Genomic DNA, 19504 nt, shown 5'->3' on the forward strand with positions numbered 1-19504 from the left:
TCATTGCTGACTGCAGCTCCTCTGACATGGGACTGACTGTGAAGGAACACTTAATTTAAATCAGGCTTATAGAGAAATTTATTTTAAGGTGGGAGAAATTTCCACATTAGGAACTGAGCAAATGATGAGGATATTATTGTCAGAGTTTTCAGGAACAATTTTAGGCATATTTCTCAATTTCCTCTTTCCCATGTCTTTAAATCACTGGAAACAGCTCAGACTGTGACTTCTTTGTGTATCCAATGTATGCCGTCTCTGGGCCAGTTAGCCCAGAGTGTGTAGAGGTTGACTCTGAGCTCTGGCCAGCTCTCTGAGTCGTATCTCTATGAGACAGACGTAAGAAGCCCTTGACCTTCTGAACATAGACCTAACTATGGAGAGACAGTACCAAGGCAGAGGTGAGCATTCCTGTTCAGTTCCAGAGGAGACAGCAGAAGTTGGTGAAGTGATGAGTAGTCACCTGGGGTAAAGAGGCAGACGATGGGCAGGCTGAAGTGATAAAATGGACCAAGACAGCAAGAAACCCAATATAGAAAGGGGAGCTAAAAGACAGGACATCAATGGAGGAAAGGGATACTTAAGAAAGTGTAAGGACATGAGACTTGCAGGTGCCTGATGGTGAAAATTTTCTCAATTTGTGTGTGTGTGTGTGTGTGTGTGTGTGTGTGTGTGTTTGTGTGTGTGTCTATGTGTGTGTGTGTGTGTGTGTGTGCCTGATGGTGAGAATTTTCTCAATTTGTGTGTGTGTGTCTATGTGTGTGTGTGTGCCTGATGGTGAGAATTTTCTCAATTTGTGTGTGTAAGTGTGTGTGTGTGTGTGTGTGTGTGTGTGTGTGTGTGGTGTGTTTGTGCACACGCGCGCTTCAGAGCTGATTTGGTCATTTATTCTGGGGCTTTGACAGATTTTTCCTGATCTAGGTTTATAGTTATTCTGATCATAACTGTTGGGTTTTTCATCGCTCTAACCTTCTTGGTCTTGAGGTGAGTGCATCTGCTTGTTGTCTGACAGGGAAGGGAGCCTGCTGGTCCCTGAGACTCTGGACAGTTGCTGTGATTTCCATCCTCCTCCTCAGCACCTGTTTCATCGCGAGCTGTGTGGGTAAGTTCTTCACTGAGGTGTCTTTTGGGGGCACTTTTTTGTTTCTGTTCTGCAGAGACGCCCAGGGGCTGGATTCCCCCCCACCCCCGTTAACTGGCCAGACTTTACATGAAATACCATGTTTTCCTTGATTTCTCTTCCTTATTTTTTCTTTCCATCTTTTCACCACTGAGACCCCTAAGGTTCCTTCGCCTGGCTTTGTTAGCACATGTTATTTATAGCCATCATCCGTGACAGTGCCTTTCAGCATTGGGCTCCCCAGCAATCACATTCTTGGGTCACAATATCTCTCTATTAGGAGTACAACTCCATTGGATTACATAATGTCAGCAGTTTAGTGACTTTGATTTAAATGGGATTTTTTTCTCAATGTGAATGGTCAAAGCAGCCAAATTAGATGGTGAAGACTGAAGAAATAGAATATTTCTTTCCTGTTTCATTTGCCCCCAAAGCCATATCTGAAGTCTATTGTATGAGAAGTTTTCCTTTGCAGTCTACAGTCTGCTTCTCTGTTTGCTGTGAAGAGGACCCCAGTAGTTTCTACAGAGTCCAGGGAGGAGTGGGAGTGCTTCATGTCTGCAGTTTTCTCTAGGATGAGACAAACATTCCATTCTCACCAAAGCAGGATCTGCTCTAATTGAAACCGTCAAGTCCAAGAGGCGGGCTGGGGTGGTTAAGGATAGTTATTTTATTGGTCAAGAAGAAACAGAGGTTCAGGACCCAAAGCACAAACTAGAAAAGTAGAAACATTTGCTTAAAATATTGAAGAAAGTCTGTTTTGTTAATATTGTTTAGTGGACACACTCATGAACAAATAATAACTTTTAAAAATTAAATTTTGTTTATTAAAAAATTTATACTTATATACCATGTATCTTGATCATATCCACCTCACTTTACAGTCTCTAGATATTTAAAGTATGTCTACCTGCTGAGGGGTTAGGATATGCTAACATACCCTGTGGTCTTGCCTCAAAGTTGTTCAAACAAAGGGGACCAGACATTAGTAAGCTCACAGTTAACTACACAGGACTTGTGGCAGTTCCCTGATGCAGGGATTTGTGATAATTGATGTAGAAGATGGAATTTCTGTTCCAGAAACTAAAGCTGATGTTAGAGTTGGGGAGGCAGAGTGGAGGTGCACTGGCACCTTGGTCCTGGTAGAGGACATGAGGCTCCAGGACTGACTATGTGGATACTCATCCCCTTCTCTCTTCACAGTGACTTACCAGTTTGCGATGGACAAACCCAACACAAGACTGTCCGAACTTCACGCATACCATTCCAGTCTCACCTGCTTCAGTGAGGGGACAAGAGTGTCAGGTGAAGATCCATGATATTGAGAGAGAGAGAGAGAGAGAGAGAGAGAGAGAGAGAGAGAGAGAGAGAGAGAGCTATTAGGCTTAGCTTACGATTTATTTATTTGTGTGTGTGTGTGTGTGTGTGATGTTTCAGCATGGGTACTCTCAAGATTTCTCTAAACTTACATATTCAGTTCAGGTTTTAGATACATCCAGGAAACAATTCAATTCAATTCCCAGGCATCTTGATTTTTGGAAACACCATTAACACACACACACACACACACACAGACAGAGAGAGAAAGAGAGAGAGAGAGAGAGAGAGAGAGAGAGAGAGAGAGAGAGAGACAGAGAGAGAGAGAGTTTTTTCAGGTAAACTCCAGAAGTTATTCATAACTATTCTGTGAGTTTTGCATTCAATGTATAAAATGCTCTTTGATATTTACATTTCTCAGTGAATACTATCCATCTCCATTCCAAGCATCAGCTTCATTGCTAGCATAATTGTCTCAGGCTGAACCTGCCCTTGTCCAAAACATACAAATAGCAAATTCATCCGTGGAGAGTTGGGAGTCAAATTGAGTATCATATCAGCCTTACTTGTGTATGATGATTTATGCTAAAGACAGTCATAAGCTTGTAGTTTTCCTTATGAATTCAATCTTTACACATAAAAGAAACACCGTCTAGACAGATGTCAGGGTCCTGTCTCTAGAACTGTTTTACTCACCACACCACCTTAGTGGGGAAATCTGAGAAGTGGAGACAGAGCAAAAGCCTCTCATACATCTAGGAAGTGCTGGGATTTTTCTCTTTTAGTTGTTGGTTGGGATATGTTGCATAACAATACAAAACCATTGCCAGCTTACCCCGGCCATGCTTTTCTTAGCATGTTGGGGTTCTTTGGGTCAAATGACTGTGGAACTGATTCCTTCCTGAGGAAAACAACTCCATGAGGATAATATTTCTCCTACTTTTTGGAGACACTTATACAATAATAGCTCATATAACTGAGACAGTCCTTCACATATAGCCCAGGAAGGGCTGTACTCCTAAGCCAGCCCAAACTAGCTCATACTCACCATCCTCCTGGTTCAGCCTCCTGAGTGCAAGGATTGCAGATGTGCAGGACCACACCAGCCTACAAGTACAGTTCTAAGGAATGACTTCCTGGAAAGGAGAATTGGGCACTTTGCCTTTAGAAGGCTCTGAAATGAAGCAGAAGTAGATTTCAATGAAAAACTTCATATCCATCCATAAACACATCCCCCAAGTACATCTATCTTAAAATTATCACCAAGCAGGCTGGTGGGTCTAATCCATTCTATTTGTACATAAGTTTACATGATGAAACTATTTTATATAATACCATATCAGAAAATAAAAACAGACATTTTAACAATGCTTGTTTGAATTAATACTTTCAGCAGAAATGTTTTTATTTTTCATTCATGGTGGTGTATGCCTGTAATCCCAGCACTTGGGAGGCAGAGGCAGGAACTTTCTAACTTTCTATAGTTCTGAATTCAGTCTGGTCTACCCAGAGAGTTCCAGGGCTACATAGTGAGATTCTGTCTCAAAAAAATTACCTGGATGGAGTAGCCTGGGATGGTAACTGTGGTCTCTTAGAGTTTGTAGAAAATCTGTTCAGGCCCTTCTGGCTTTTGGAGTCTTCAATGAGGAGTCAGGTGTTATTCTAATGGGTCTGCCTTTATGTCTTACTTGGTCTTTTTCCCCTGCAGCTTTTAATATTCTTTCTTTGTTCCATATGTTTAGTGTTTTGATTACTATGTATTGCAGGGAATATCTTTTCTGATCCAGTCTATTTGGTATCTGTATGTTTCTTGTATCTTGACAGGCACGTCCTTCTTTAGGTTGGAGATATTTTCTTCCGTGATTTTGCTAAAAGTATTTTCTGTGCCTTTGACCTGAGTTTCTTTTCCTTCCTCTATTTCTATTATTTATAGATTTGGTATTTTACATAGGATTCCAGATTTCCTAGATGTTTTGTGCCTGGATATTTTTTTTAGACTTAACATTTTCCTTGACTGGGGTGTCCATTTCTTCTACCTCATCTTTGGTGCCTGAGACTCTCTTTTCCATGTCTTAGGCTTTGTTGTTGAGGCTTACTTCTGAGGTTTTGTTTGACTTCCTGAATTACACATTTCTAGTTTTATCTTTGGGCTTTACTTTGTGATTCTGTTTTTACTTTCATATTGTGGATTGTTTTTATTATTTTATTCCACCATGTGTGTTTTCACAGACTTCGAACTCAATGGTAGATTTTTTTTTTTTGTCTCATATTGCTTTATTTGGACATTAAAAAAATCTTATTGGTCTTTTGCTTGTATATTATGGTTTCCAATTTTGTGTTTCTTATGGGATTTCTCTCTGTGTCAGTTGTGTCTGTCTCTCTCTCTCTCTTTCTGTGTGTGGTGTGTGTGTGTGTGTGTGTGTGTGTGTGTGTGTGTGTGTGTGTTTCTTGTGCTTTTCTTCTATTTTCAATTCTGTCCTTTAGGAAAAAACTGCTTGTTTGTTTTCTAAAGAAAGAGAGAAGGAAGGTGTGGAGTTGGGTGGGTAGGGAGAATCTGGGGAGAGACGGGGAGAAGAAACCATGACCAGAATATATTGTGTGGAAAACTATTTTCAGTTAAAAAATGCAAGTACAGAATAAAATTAGCTCATAAAGACTACAAAAATGTCCACTTTGGCCACAGTTAAATAATTGGAGAACACACCTTATCATCTCCAGTTCAATCCTACTCAGTGAGTGCTGAGGAGTTTGGATGCTTGAGTTGGAATATTAACTTATGCTCTATTTTCTTAATAATTAATAAATGATGGTTAAAGTTCTTGAATGTTTGATACTTGGTTTAAAAAAATAGTAAAAAGTAACAATTGTGGAACAATTTTCCAGAGTTAAGTACTGTTTAAAATGCTTCAGAGATATTATATGATTAAACAGCCCATGAGGCCAGCGCTGTTCAGAGAACAGTAAATGCTGTAATTACAATGAGAAAGCAATTCTGGCAGCAGCCTCAGATCCTTGGCGTTGTGTAGAACATGTCTCCTTAATCTTATTTGTCTCACCTTGTGGTCACACTTCTCATTCATGTCACAGAAAAAATGTGGGGATGTTGCCCAAGTCACTGGAAGCCCTTTGGCTCCAGCTGCTACCTCATTTCTACCAATGAGAACATCTGGAGCATCAGCGAGCAGAAATGCATTGAGATGGGGGCTCATCTGGTGGTGATCAACACTGAAGCCGAGCAGGTAGCTCTTTCTCATTTTTCATTAGCTTTTTATTTGTTTGTTTGTTTGTTTGTTTGTTTTGAGGCAGAGTTTCTCTGTGTAGCTTTGTGCCTTTCCTGGAACTCACTCTGTAGCCCAGGCTGGTCTCAAACTCACAGAGATCCACCTGCCTCTGCCTCCCGAGTGCTGGGATTACAGGCGTGCGCCACCACCGTCCGGCTTTCACTAGCCTTTTAATTGTAGGAAAATGTAGCCAAATTTACTAAACTTGATCTTTTTATAATTTATCATTAATTAACTAATTAATTAATTTTTCCCAGCCTGACCACAGTTCCCCCTCCCTTCCTTCTCTCCTCCCAGTCCCTCCCCACCATCTTCGGGCAGGCCTCCCATGTATATCAGCCAGCCATGGCACATCAAGTTGCAGTAACACTAGGCACACCCTCTCCTATTAAGGCTGGACAAGGCAATCCAGTAGGAAGAAAGGATCACAAAAGCAGGTAACAGAGCTAGAGACAGCCTGTTCCCACTCTTAGGAGTTGCACAAGAAGACCAAGCTGCACAACTGTAGCACACGTGCAGAGGAAATGTTTAGTAGTGATTAGTATGTTCACTCCATTGTAGAAAATCCCCTAGAACTTTTTTGCCTTGCAAGATTGGAAGTCCTTGAACAAAGACTATCCTCTTTCCAATCCGCAAGGCTCTGGCAATCACTCCTCTACTTCCTGTTTTTATACTTTTGATTATTTTAGATTCTTCATGTTAGTGGAATCATGTATTATTATTGTGTGTGCCTGTGTATGTATGTGTGTTTGTGTGTGCGTTTGTCTAGCTTATTTCATTTGGCACAGTGTCCCCAAGGTTCATCAATATTGTAATATATGACAGAATTTTCTTCCATTTTAAGTCTGAATATTCCATTATATGTATATTTCCTTTTTTGCTTTATATGATTTTTCCCTGGGTGTCTTAAGGTGTAACTGACAGAAAAATGCACGTATTTCCAGTGTACAATGTAATTATTTGTCATATATGTGCATTGTGAATTGAATGCTCAAACCCATTACATATGGATATGTATGTGTGTGGTGAGAACACTTAAAATACCACTTTACCTCTACTCATTGAGTGGTTCTCATATAGATTACTCCCACTCCATGGCTGTGGTTCTCATATAGATGGTTCCCACTCTGTGGCTGTTATGAATAGTATAGTGAATATAGCTGTATAATATCTCCTCTAGTTCCTGATATTTTAAGAAGTCTTTATTATTTCACAATTTCATTCATATATAATGTTCTTTGATCAAAACGACCTTCATCATTTTCTCTTATTTCCTTCATCTCCCATTGCACCCCCTCTTCTTTACAAATTTTCCTCTCTACCTTATTTTTGTGGGTGAGACTCATATTTCAATAGGGTTGCCTGCATGAGCATGAGTGTGCAGCCACCTCTGAGAAATATGACTCCTCTTATAGCAACAACTGTTAACTGCCCATAGCTCCTCAGGGAGGGATGGGGTCTTACTCGCCCTTCCCACACCCATGGTGGAATGTTGATGGCCCCAGTCTCGTGTGTGTCTTTCACAGGTAGCCATTGCTACTGTGAGTTTCTCTCTCGTATTCTTTTCTCTCTGTCATGTTCACTGAGCTTGGGGTGCTGTGGTGTAGCTGTCCCATTGAAGAGCATTGACCAACACCCACTGTAAAGAGGAGCTTTTCTGAAGCCTCTGTGGCCTTCCTGATTACCATGTTATAAGGAGGAACCTCAGACAAAACACTAGGATTTTTGTTTAATAACTTACAGAGCAACTATGCCCATGGAGGTTAACTCCCTTCAAACTCCATTTGAAAATTGTATTTTTAACTGGCTTACACAACATCAGGTTTCCACATGACTTTTTCATCCATCCTTTGTTTTGGTTACCCACCCCCACATCTATGCATCTCCCTCATCACTCGCCACACTCTCCCTCAGACCTTTACATTCCAGTATTACTCCATCTACTTTCACACTCCCTTAGTTCTGCTATTCCTCCTCCTTTAAGGCATTCCCTCCCTTCCCCATCAATGGTCCCTTTCTAGTTAGAGTCCTCTGGGTATGTGCCCAAGAGTAATATAGTTGAGTCACATGGCATTTATAGTTTCAGTGTTTTGAGAAACCTCCACACTCCTCTCCATAGTGGCTACACAAATTTATACTTACACCACCGAAAATAAATATTTCTCTTTCCCTATATCCTTGTCAGTATTTGTTGCCATTTGTTTTCCTGATTACAGCTGCTCTGACTGGGGTTATTCTGAATCCCAAACTAGTTTTAATTTGCATTTCCCTGATGACTAATGACACTGAACACTTTTAATCTGTTAATTTTGTCCATGAGTACACTGTATTTGTATCTTTCCATCCTTTCCTGTTCCTGATTCTTTCTGTTGAACATGTTTTAATATTTCTGTTGGCCATTTGTATATTTTCTTTGGGAAAATGTCAGCTCAATATTCCCCCGCACACACTTTTCAATTGTGTTATTTCTTTTACTTTTGTTGGTTTATAGGTAATTCATATTTATTTTGGATATTAGTCCCTTATCAGATATATGGCTTGCAAATGTTTTCTCCAGTACTGTTGGTTGCTTTTGTACATGCTGATTTTTTCTTTATTGTGAAAAAGCTTTTTGGTTTGATTTGTTCCTTTGTCTATTTTTGTTTTGTTGCCTGTTCTTTTGGTATCATGTCCCAGAATACATTGCTAATTCCAATGCAATGAGGCTCTTACCTTAGGTTTTCTTCCAAGAGTTTACAATTTTGCACCATTCATTAAGGTCTCTGAAGCACTTTGAATTGACTTTTGTCTGAAGTATGAGGGAAGGGACTAGCTCCATTCTTTCACACAACATTCATTCCCACCATATTTGTTAAAGAGTCTGTCCCTTTCCCATCATGTGATCTTGGTACTTGGCCAGAGAGCATTTGCCTGAACATAGGAGTTTACTTACACACTCCAGGAAAATGGAGTCTCTCCACTCACTTGTGTGTTCTTTGATTTCCTCAGTCAATGTCTTCTAGTTTTCAGAATACCAAGTGAGTTGGCTGTCCTCTGGGTTAAGCTTATTCTTAGGGGTTTTTTTTTTATTATTCTTTTTGATGCTTTTGTAAAGAGTTATTCTCTCACTTGCTTTTCAGATTGTTGTTGTTGTTGTGAAGAAATGGTGTTGATTTTTGTATATTGTTTTTGTATCCTGTAACTTTGCTGAATTTGCTAAAGACTCAGGAAAACCACTGATGTATCTTTAGAGTTCAAAGGCTTGAGAACCAGGGGCATCAGAAAGCTATTTCCCCCTGAGCAGACAGTCAGGAAGCAAAGTAAGAGAAACTCCTCTTAACTTTGCCTTGTGTTCTATTCAGGCCGTCAAATGTTTGGATAATGCCCACCCACTCGCAAGCTAGCTGACTGAGATCACAGATCCCATGGAAACACACGACAGATATGTTTGGAGATGATATTTTAATCTGGGTGTCCCTTGGCCTTGCCATGTAGAGACACGGAATCTAATACCATAACATTTAAGTGTGTAACATTTTAAAGGAGATTAAAATACAGAAATAATTTCATGGAATCAGAGACGATCCTTTGAACTGGTGAAGAATGAGTGATGAGGGTTCCTGGGCTAGGGCCTTCTGGCCTTTCGACAGTGTTGGTGTTTTGGTTCCGGTGCTGTGGTTTCAAATGGCCATCCTTTCACGAAAGTTTGTGTTTCCTATAGCTGAGAAGGCTGTAGAGAATGCCTGCCCTGTTCACCATGGACATTCCCAGTCATTAACTCCCTTTCACCCATACAGAATTTCATCACCCAACAGCTGAACAGGTCATTTGCTTACTTCCTGGGGCTCTCTGACCCACAAGGTAATAACAAATGGCAATGGATTGATAATACTCCTTTCAGTCAAAACGTCAGGTGAGTGAAGTCCTAGGTTAATGAACCACTGGGACTATTTACATTGAAAATTGAGGGAAAATTTTCTAGCCGTGACTATTAATATTAATGATTATAACAGATTAAGTTCTCACTAAATGCATGAATAATCTAAAGTTTCATGAAACTTCTCTTTTAGAAACCCGATTTACATATGAAATATTGGATAATAGCTTCTCAGCCTTTTGGCTAAGATCAAGTGTATTGAATAATAACTTCAAGATCAATCAACCAATAAAATGAGAAACTTCATTTAACCCAATGTCTACCTAAAGATGATGTTCTCAGCCATTAGATTTTTTTCTGTCTTTAAACACAAGTAGAGACTTAAATTAATTTATTGATCTCTAATAAATAAAATTTAAAATAACTGGATCAGAATCATATCAAATATATCAGAATAATTCCATAATACTTTTTGTTATTTTTAAATGAATTTATTGATATATTACCTTATTTTATCCTCATGTAATCTTGTGAGTTATTTTGAAACCTTTACTAAATTTGTTTCTATTATTTATTATTTCCATTTTTTGTTTTTGTTTTTTGATTTTTTTATTTCCATTTTTATACATGAAGAATTTAAAGTCAAAAAACATTAACTTTTTTGATCAGGGTCAAAGTGAATTAGAAGTTAAACAAGTATTTTATTTATTTCTTTTTTTCCCTCTTATTAAACATAGGTTTTTTTCTCATACAATATAGTCTGAATATAGTTTCCCCTCCCTCTACTCCTCCAAGTCCCTCCACACCTCCTCTCCCGTCTGTATCTACTCCCTTTCTGTCTCTCATTAGAAAAGAACAGGTTTCTAGGAGATAACAATAAAATATAACTAACGGTGGCCTTAGAGTCTAGCTCTGCAAGGCCGCCTCCAGGGTTCAGGTCAGAAGCCACAGCAAAGCCAAAGGAAGGTGGATGTTTCTAATCTGAGGGAATAACTCACACGAGTGTTGTTCTGGTCCTGTCACTTTATTGCTCTGCCTCAATTCTAACTCTCTTGTCCTAATTGTCTAGAATTTCTTAGCTCTAATTCTCTGTCCCAATTCTAATTCCTGTTCTACTCTCTCTAGCTGCTTGTTCATCTAGCTTAAATTCACTTTTTTCAGGAGGCTTGAAGCAATTACAAAGGTTACATCCCATTGGGTAAATGATAAGGGCAGAGCTATTTACTATGACAACACAAAGTTTCAAGGTTTCAGGAGAAAGACTGATCAGAGCCCATTGGCACAGTGCCCAGTTAGATGAGCTTGAGGCATAGGTCTTTTATCAGCTAGACTTGGCAAGTGCAGAATTGGCATGCTTTTCTTAGGTGCTTTGTGTTGATAACCTTGGACCCTGTGCAACTGTAAAGTTTTGAACTTATGATCTGTTTACAAAAGCCTTTAGTTTATTTTGAATTTGCTCTGAGGTTTAAAAAAATGAGCCACTTCTGTGCAGTTTGTCCTAGACTGAGGAGAAACTGCTGTTTTCCTGCACTAGTCTAAGTAAAAGGAACAAAGCAGGCTTTTAAGTGTCTACAGTCATCATGAAGCATATCCTAATTGTTTTCCACATATCAAAACCATACTGGCCCATGAGAAGTCATCTTTCTGACCATCCATGGATATAGGTGCCCAATAAATGGGATATATACATGAGATAAACACACCAGCAGTGGGAAAATACCCATAGCTGTTCTTAGGGAAGAAATGAAATGGCACGTTACAGACAGGACCACCTGGTCATTTACAGTCAGTAACTCCATGGCCTTGCCAGGTGGGGCTTTCCATCAAGAGAGTCTGGTGGGTCAACCTGCTGAACACTAGTTGTCACCTGCTGTATACTCCCATGGTCTCTTGCTACCAGCAGCTCTCAGCATATAACAAAATAAAATATAATAAGATAACATGAAACCATCACATTGAAGTTGGACAAGCTAAGCCAACAGGAAAATAAAAGAACTCCAAGAGAAGCACAAGAATCAGAGACCTACTCCTTTACACAGTTATAAACAAATCCCATAAAAGTACTAAACTGAAAGCTGTAGCACACATGCAAAGGACTTAGTGTAAACCCATGCAGGCCCTGTGCATGCTGCCGGAACTCTATGAGTTCACATGAGTCTTGCTCATGTTGATTTAGAGAGATTTGTTCTCCTGGTGTCCTCCATCCCCTCTGTCTCCCCCATTCCTTCTGCCTTCTCCTTCATACTGGCTTCACTGAGCTCTGAGGGGAGGGATTTGATGGAGACATCTTGTTTAGAGCTGTGTGGTCCAAGGTCTCTCTCTCTGTGTAATGTCTTGCTGTGGGACTGTATTTGTTCCCATCTGAAGCCTTTCTGATGATGGCTGAGTAAAGCCCCAATCTATGAGTACAATAGAATATCATTAGGAGTCATTTTATTATTACATATTTTTTAAGACCACTAGTATTTGGTTTTACCCTAGTTAAAAAATTATTTTAATTCCCAATGTAAGGCCCACCCCCTACTTCTATTCCCTGCTATAGTCTTCAAAGGAGGCAGATAACTCACATTCAGAGTTAGGAGGCAGCCTTTATAAATGCCAAAGAAAGAACAACTTTTACTAACATATCATGATGAGAGATTTGTGAAGAAGAGAAAGGAAATATTGGATTGCAGGGAAAAGGTCAAAGTATACCACATCAGGAGAAAATATATGTAAAGCTGCCTGTATTTGGCATTTTAGAAGTGGGTTGTGTGAGAAAGGGGAGAAAATGCTGGAATCTTCTCTCATCCTCAGCTCTGTTCCATTCAACCTTAAATGCTGTCTTTCAAGTAACTGCTATGCACTCATGGAGGAGTTATTCCTGTCTTTTGTTTCCTGCAGGTTCTGGCACCCCCATGAGCCCAACTTGCCTGAAGAACGATGTGCTTCAATAGTTTTCTGGGATTCTCTGAAATGGGGCTGGAATGATGTTTTCTGTGATAGTAAATATAACTCAATATGTGAAATGAAGAAGACTTACCTATGAGTGGCATTTCATTCATTCATACTTTTGGCATGGGCACATGACCATAGCCATTCTTTTCTAGATGTTCCTTTTCACTGATGAAGAATGAGTCCTTCCTCTCTGTGATAGTTAGACTCTTGTCAACTGGACACAAACTAGCATCACCTGGGAAGAGGGATTACCGAGCTAAGGAATTACCTCAGACTGACTTGTTATCATGTCTGTGGGGCATTTTCTTAATTAATGATTGTTGTAAGAGGGTCCAATGGGTACTGGGTAGGTGGTCATGGACTGTGTAAGAAAGCAAGCTGAGAAAGGCATGGAGAGCAAGCCAGTGTCATCCCTCCATCTCTGCCCCAGGTTCCTGCCCTAGGTTCTTGCTCTGGCTTCTTTCGATGACAAACTATTGTTACTTGAAAATATAAATTAAAATGAACCGTTTCCTCCAAGTTGTTCTGGTCAGTGTTGTTGTTATTGTTTTTGGTTTTTCACAGCAATAGAGAAACAAACTAGGATACCCCCTTTGTCCTGTTCTTTTATTTATGATTCATGGTTTTTCTCTCTTCATACTTCTACAAACATTCCTCTTTCCAGATTGTACAGTATTGTTTGAAATCCACTTCATTTTCAAAATGTTGTAGAAAAGTCCCCTGGTGAAGGTTGTCACTGTGGCTAGAACCACAGCCATCCGGGGATCTGACAAGAGCTCAAATCTGCTTCCTCCATGGCTTACTCTCTTGGCTGGTGCGGCAGTACTGATTATCGCCAGTCAGCCCCTCACATAGGGAAGTCTCTGAAAGGTGACTGGCATGTGCTCAGAACATGGGAGCCACCTTCCCCTTGAGAAAGTGTTCCAAAAATCAAAAGCGCAGTTTTTAATGAGGCAATTTCAGAACTTACACACAACTGAAGAAGATAATACTCCAAAGTGTGAATAATGGAAAGAGAGAATCGGTTGGGAACCTTCTTGGAGCCTGGTCATCCTTCCCCCCTTAAAAAACAAGACAGATATAACAAGAAGGAATAGAATGAAAAATTCTTTGCTACAACAATGGACTTCAGTTTATCAAAATATAAGGAGAAAGTATTTCAAACACATCAATAACACAGTATTAGTACAAAGGATGCATAAACAACTGTCACAATGAATTAGAGAAAGACAAAATGAATAAAATATTTGAACAAACAAACCATAGAGCTATAAATGCATACATTCAGTGCTGGTGGCCATGTCAGAGGAGCAACATGTGGCAATTGACTCAGGGGATTGGCCCACCAGGAAACAAACCCTGATAGGTGAATTCAGATAGGCAAGGCCCCAAGAGCCTCGGCCCCAGAATGTTTCTTGCAACTGCTGTGTCTTTGCATGTTTTCTGCTGCCATTTTTCTCTGGTTTCTGGCATGGTGTGAATGGGTGTGGGGGGATTCCTACTGCCCTTAGTGCAGTATGATCATCTTTTACAAATATCCTGTTTTACTGGGCATTTTTACCTGTGGATTATTATGAAGATGATTTTCTACTAAGCTGTTCTGTTTAACTGAAGCAATGATATTATACAGTAATAGTTTTAGTTTAAATAGGATTTTGATGATTGAAGGTTTTTAATAAACATAGTAAGAGATTATGATAGAGGTTAGTTTAGTGGAAAAATTAACATAGGTAAAGGTAGGCTATAGTGTTGCCCCTGCCTCTGATAAAGCAGAGGCTGCAGAGGATAAAAAATAAAACAAGGAAGTGTCACTAAGCTAGAACACATGAGTTTCTATTAAGGAGCCATACAGACTGTGGCTTAGGTTAACAATTAAAAACAACTGAGTCCCAGTAGCCAAGCTAGCTTAAATTCTTTTAATCTTAAAGTTGAGAAACGTGTTCACAGGTTTCAGAGTGCATCGTAACTGAAACAAAGCTTTGAAAATGACTTAAGATTAGACAAAGATGTTTTTGTCAAGTGGCTTTGAGGTGAAAAGTCCAAGAAGACAATCTAAAGTTCACAAGGAGACATAGCTGAGTGAGAGATTCATTAAGGTCAAGAATCAAAAACAAAGCAGCCAATTATCATTAGCTAAAGCACCTTTCTTGCTAGGATTGGTTGGTGATCAAAGATGAGGATTAATTCCTTGTGCCCATTTCTGCCCTCAACTTCCTGATATAAAAAGCTGTTGATGAATGGGTATGTACCCTAAAAATTTAAAGTAGAGCTGACTGATTCTTTTTCATATGTAAAAGTTTGTTTGTATTTTTTAAGATTCCTTATAAGATTATCTTTCAAGATAAGTAATAAAGTTATGGATTCTTTCTTTGTAACCACAATATGCAGCCTGCCAGTAAAAGAACTGACTGAGAAAAACACCCTGTTTACTCACACTCTGTTAATCTATAACGAGTTACTTAGAGGTGAATGCATGTGGGTTCTTGGGATGACTTTATTTAATCATGTAAGGGAGATTAAAAAAAAACATGTTTTTAACTTGTATTTATTGTAATCATTCACTTGAAAAATAGAATGTAACCACACTGTAATTTTTATATTGCCTGAAAGATTTTCCTGGGGTATATAAGCTGTAAGGAAAAAAAAATAAAGTGGGTTAGAAGGAAAACATCAAGAATGAGAGATGGAATACCCCAGGAAAGATAAAAAGGAAAAATAAGAAGAATAAAGACAAAGTCAGAAGGAAACGGTCAAGAGAGTATGTGGTTTTTTTTCCTTTACTCCCTCAAATTAAAAAAAAAAAAAGTCTTAATTCACCTACTCAGTGGATCCCCATCGAGCCCTGCAATGCTGGAGGCTGACCTTTGTAGCAGCAGTAATTCAGCAAACATTATTTTATAGAAGTGTTCAGTTTCACACCTCTGTGATAAGGTGATCCCTGAGCTCACTGATTTGACTGGCTGGACAGCGAGCCCCAGAGGTCCTCCTGTCTCCATCTCGCCAGTGCTGGGCTAGTCGGCAAGTGCCGCTATGCTTGGCTCTTGATTTTTACATGAGTGCTGGGGATCTGAACTTAGGTCCTTACACTTGTACAGCCAGCACCTTATCAGTTGAGCCATCTCCCCTGCTTTCATATATACATTTTTTTTGTTTCTTTTTTTCTTTCAGACGGGGATCTCTCTATGCAGACCAGGTTGGCCTCAAACTCACAGAGATCCTCCTGTCTCAGCCTCCAGAGTTCTGGGATCACAGGTGGTGTGCCCACCATACCTGGCTACAAATGCATCTTAATGGCAAAACTGGAGACAGATTAATACCAACTGTTGGGGGAAATGTAGGTGAATGCAATACATTAAATATATATTGCTACTTTGAACTAGCTTTGGTACACCTGCTTAGGAAAGTTTATGTATGGACATTTTCTTATGCAAACATCACCCAACTCTAAGCTTATGATGTGTATATACTAAAAAGGTAAAGGTGTCACTTGGGGAAATTTTTTAGGGAGACTTTCTAGCATGCAAATATCAGCCATATAGCCAGTAGAGAGAAAAATCAAAGCATGCCAGGCACAGAGCTCTGTGTAATTGGTCACCTTGGGATGGAAAAGTGGATATAGGTGTGAGAGCACATAAGCCTATGACAGAAAAACAAATCTAGTTTCTGTGTTGGGTCATGGTGCTCATGCAACAAACATCAAACAGAATAAAATAAGACATGTGTCAAAAGAATAGTATATGATGAATCTGAAATCACTAATATGTGAGAGATTATGACATGTGTGTAACATATATGGGACACACACATCTATCTACACTGTTGACTGGTAAACCTTCTTCAAGGCAGGCCATAGAAATTAGTATCTTCTAATTCCTCTGTATCAGGAATCTTAAAAGTTCTTATTAATAAAAACAAACCTGGAGTCAGGTATTGGGGTGAATGCTGGAAGATCAGAGAAGTAAAACAAGCCACAGCTACCTCACTTCGCCAGTTCCTCAGCTGATCCTATTTCCTCAGACTGGAAGCCTCTGAGTCCTCATCCAGAATGGATCTCAGCTGAACTGCTGCTAGAAGCCTGAAAGCTTAACCAGCCAAATGCTTCTAGTTTCTGGTCTCCACGCCTTATATATCTTTCTGTTTTTGCCTTCACTCCCTGGGATTAAAGGATCACTTCTTGGGATTAAAGGCATGTGTCACCACGCCTGGCTGTTTCCAATGTGGCCTTGAACTCACAGAGATCCAGAGGTATTTTTGCCTCTGGAATGCTAGGATTAAAGGTGTGAGTGCCACCGCCTAACCATGTTTAATATTGTGGCTTTTCTGTTCTCTGACCCCAGAAAAGTTTATTAGGGTGCACAATATTTTGGGGAACACAATACCACCACATTCTTCCTCTATTGCTTTCATGGCTTTTCTTTCCCAACTTCATGTGCTTTCCCCCATGCCCAGTCCACTTAGCACTGCCTGTAAGTGCGTGGATATGGGGCCATCTACTGGAGCATGGGTAGCCTCACAGGGGCCACATCCCTGAAAAAAAATGGACTCCTCCTCCACCAGCCATCACTGCCAGCAACTTGTAAACTAGGGGACACTTCAGGAGCTCCTTCCATGCTTGATTGTAGAGGTCTTATGCACGTAGTCCCACTTGCTATGGAGTTCGTGTGTGTGTGTGTGTGATGTCCTGTTTTGCTGCAGTCGTCCACCACTTCTGGCTCTTACAACATGTCTACTCCATCTTTCATGATGATCCTTGAATCTTGGGGGCAAAGAGTGTGATATAGATGTCCAATTGAGGGCTGAGCGTTCTGCAATCTCTCTCTCTCTCTCTCTCTCTCTCTCTCTCTCTCTCTCTCTCTCTCTCTCTCTCTCATTATTTATCTCTGGTTGACCTGGAACTTACTAAGTAGACTAGGCTGACCTTATACTCTCAGAATCCCTCCTGCCTCTGCCTTCCTAATTTAATTCTTTTACATGTAGCTATCAGTTTGAGTAGCTCTGTTTGTTTAAGAGGCTGTCTTTTTGCCAATGTCTATTTTTGGTCTCTTTGCAAAAAAAAAAATCAGGAGTATGGACTTGTATCTGGTCCTCAGTTTTACTCCACTGATCAGTGAGTCTGTTTTTATGCCAACCCCATGCTGTTTGTATTACTGTAGCTCTGTCATATAACTTGAAACAGGGATGGGGATTCTTCCAGCACTGTTCTTATTCAGGATAGTTTTGGCTGTCCTGGGACTTTCCATAGAAACTTTAAGGTTATTTTTCCAATTTCTGTGAAGAATTGCAATGGCATTTTGATAGTGATTACATTGACTCTGCAGATTGCTTTTGGTGAGATGGTCATTTTCACAATATTAATCCTACCAATCCATGAGCATGGGGAGGGGCGTGTCCTTTCCATGTTCAGGTATCTTCTTCAGTTTCTTCAGTGTCTTCAAGTTTTCATTGTATGGTTCTCCTTCCTTCCTTCCTTCCTTCCTTCTTTTCTTCCTTCCTTCTTTTTCTTTACAACAACAAAAATAAAATTATATACCTATCTCTCTTTGGTTAGATTTATTGCAAGGCTTTTTGAATCTATTGTGAATGATTTTGCATTCCTGATTTCTTTCTTGGTATGTTTGTCATTGATATATAAAAAAGCTGATGATTTTTGTCCTTGACTCCTTCCTTTCCCACTTGTATCCCCTTTATCATCTCCTCTAGTTCAAGCCCGTACCGAACAGCAGTGGAGCTGGCGGACATCCTTGTATCAGTCTTCAGTGAAATGCTTGGAGTTTCCCCTCTGTCTAGCATCTGTGGGCTTGTTGTACATTGCCTTTATTATGTTAAGACATGTCTTTATTATGTTTAGTTTCTTAAGAATTTTATCATGAAGGGATATTTGATTTTATTAAAGATTTTTTTAATCTAATGAGATAACCATATGGTTTCTGTCCTCGAGTCTACTTGTGTGACAAACTATATTTATTGACTTACACATGTTGAATCACCCCTCCATCTTTGGGGGATGAACACAACTTGATTGTAGTGGATGATCTTTTTGATGTGGTCTTTAATAATATTTGACAGAGAAAATGTTTGCAACTATGTTCATCTGGGAGATGGATGTATAACTTTCTTTGTTGTTGTGTTTTTCTTGGGGTTAGGTATTAGTGTAATACTGGCATCATAAAAAGAATTTGGAAACATCTTTCCTTTTATATTTTATGGACTAGCTTGAGAAATATAAGTTTTAGCTCTTTAAATGCCAGATAGAATCCTGAAGTAAATCTATCTGGGCCTGGTTTTGTTTTTGTTGTTGGGAGATTTATTAAATTGTTCATTCAATCTCATTGCTTTTGATGGATCTGTTTAAATTTTTAAAATTTCTTCTTGGTTTAACTTTAATGTATCATGTGCATTGACAATTCATCCCTTTCTTGTAGATTTTCTAATTTGGTGGAACAAAGGTTTTGGAAGTATGCCCTGAAAAGCCTGCGGATTTCACTGAAGTCTATTGCACTGTCTTCCTTTTCCTCTCTAATTTAATTTAATTTAATGAATTTAGTCTTCTCTCTCTTCCTTTTAGTTAATTTGACTAACTGTCAATCTTGTTAATATTTTCAAAGAACAAACTCTTCAGTTGTTTCTTTTTATTTTATTTCATTAATTTCCTTTCTGATCTTGATTATGTATCATCATCAACTGAAACGTGATTCTAATTAGTCCCATCAATAAAAACCAGGAGTCAGATATAAGGGTAAGAGCTGAAGATCAGAGAAGCAGAGGAGCAGCCACCAGAGACTTCTTACCTCTCTGAATTCTCAGACCAAAAAGGGCTGAGATCCTGTCTTCATCCATTCTTATTAATTCCTGTTTCCTGTCTATATAGGTCTCCAGACCTCTATTGTTAACTTTAGTGGCTAGCTCCACCCTCTGATCTCTAGGCAAGCTTTATTTGTCAGAGCACAAACAAAATATCACACAACAATCTACTATTTGGAGGGCTGTTGTTTGTTC

The 19504-nt window shown here is 39.4% G+C and overlaps 1 protein-coding gene across 1 annotated transcript; it reads left to right on the forward strand.

Moving 5' to 3' along the window:
• Positions 1 to 373: 373 nt before the first annotated feature.
• LOC118580281 (C-type lectin domain family 6 member A-like) lies at positions 374 to 12624 on the forward strand. The gene is made up of 6 exons (XM_036181949.1): positions 374 to 398; positions 1010 to 1099; positions 2321 to 2422; positions 5522 to 5673; positions 9492 to 9607; positions 12455 to 12624. The coding sequence occupies exons 1-6, from the start codon at positions 374 to 376 to the stop codon at positions 12597 to 12599; spliced, it is 630 nt and encodes a 209-aa protein (XP_036037842.1). The 3' UTR covers positions 12600 to 12624.
• Positions 12625 to 19504: the final 6880 nt, after the last annotated feature.

This window comes from Onychomys torridus, chromosome 3, assembly GCF_903995425.1.
Source record: "Onychomys torridus chromosome 3, mOncTor1.1, whole genome shotgun sequence".
Taxonomy (NCBI): Eukaryota; Metazoa; Chordata; class Mammalia; order Rodentia; family Cricetidae; genus Onychomys; species Onychomys torridus.

What these genes read in the sequence shown, in the direction of transcription:
- LOC118580281 (XM_036181949.1), top strand. Translation starts at nt 374, where the DNA reads ATGGAGAGACAGTACCAAGGCAGAG. An exon ending in GAGACAGTACCAAGGCAGAG is followed by an intron (nt 399 to 1,009) that starts GTGAGCATTCCT and finishes GTTGTCTGACAG; the next exon opens with GGAAGGGAGCCTGCTGGTCC. An exon ending in TCAACACTGAAGCCGAGCAG is followed by an intron (nt 5,674 to 9,491) that starts GTAGCTCTTTCT and finishes TCACCCATACAG; the next exon opens with AATTTCATCACCCAACAGCT.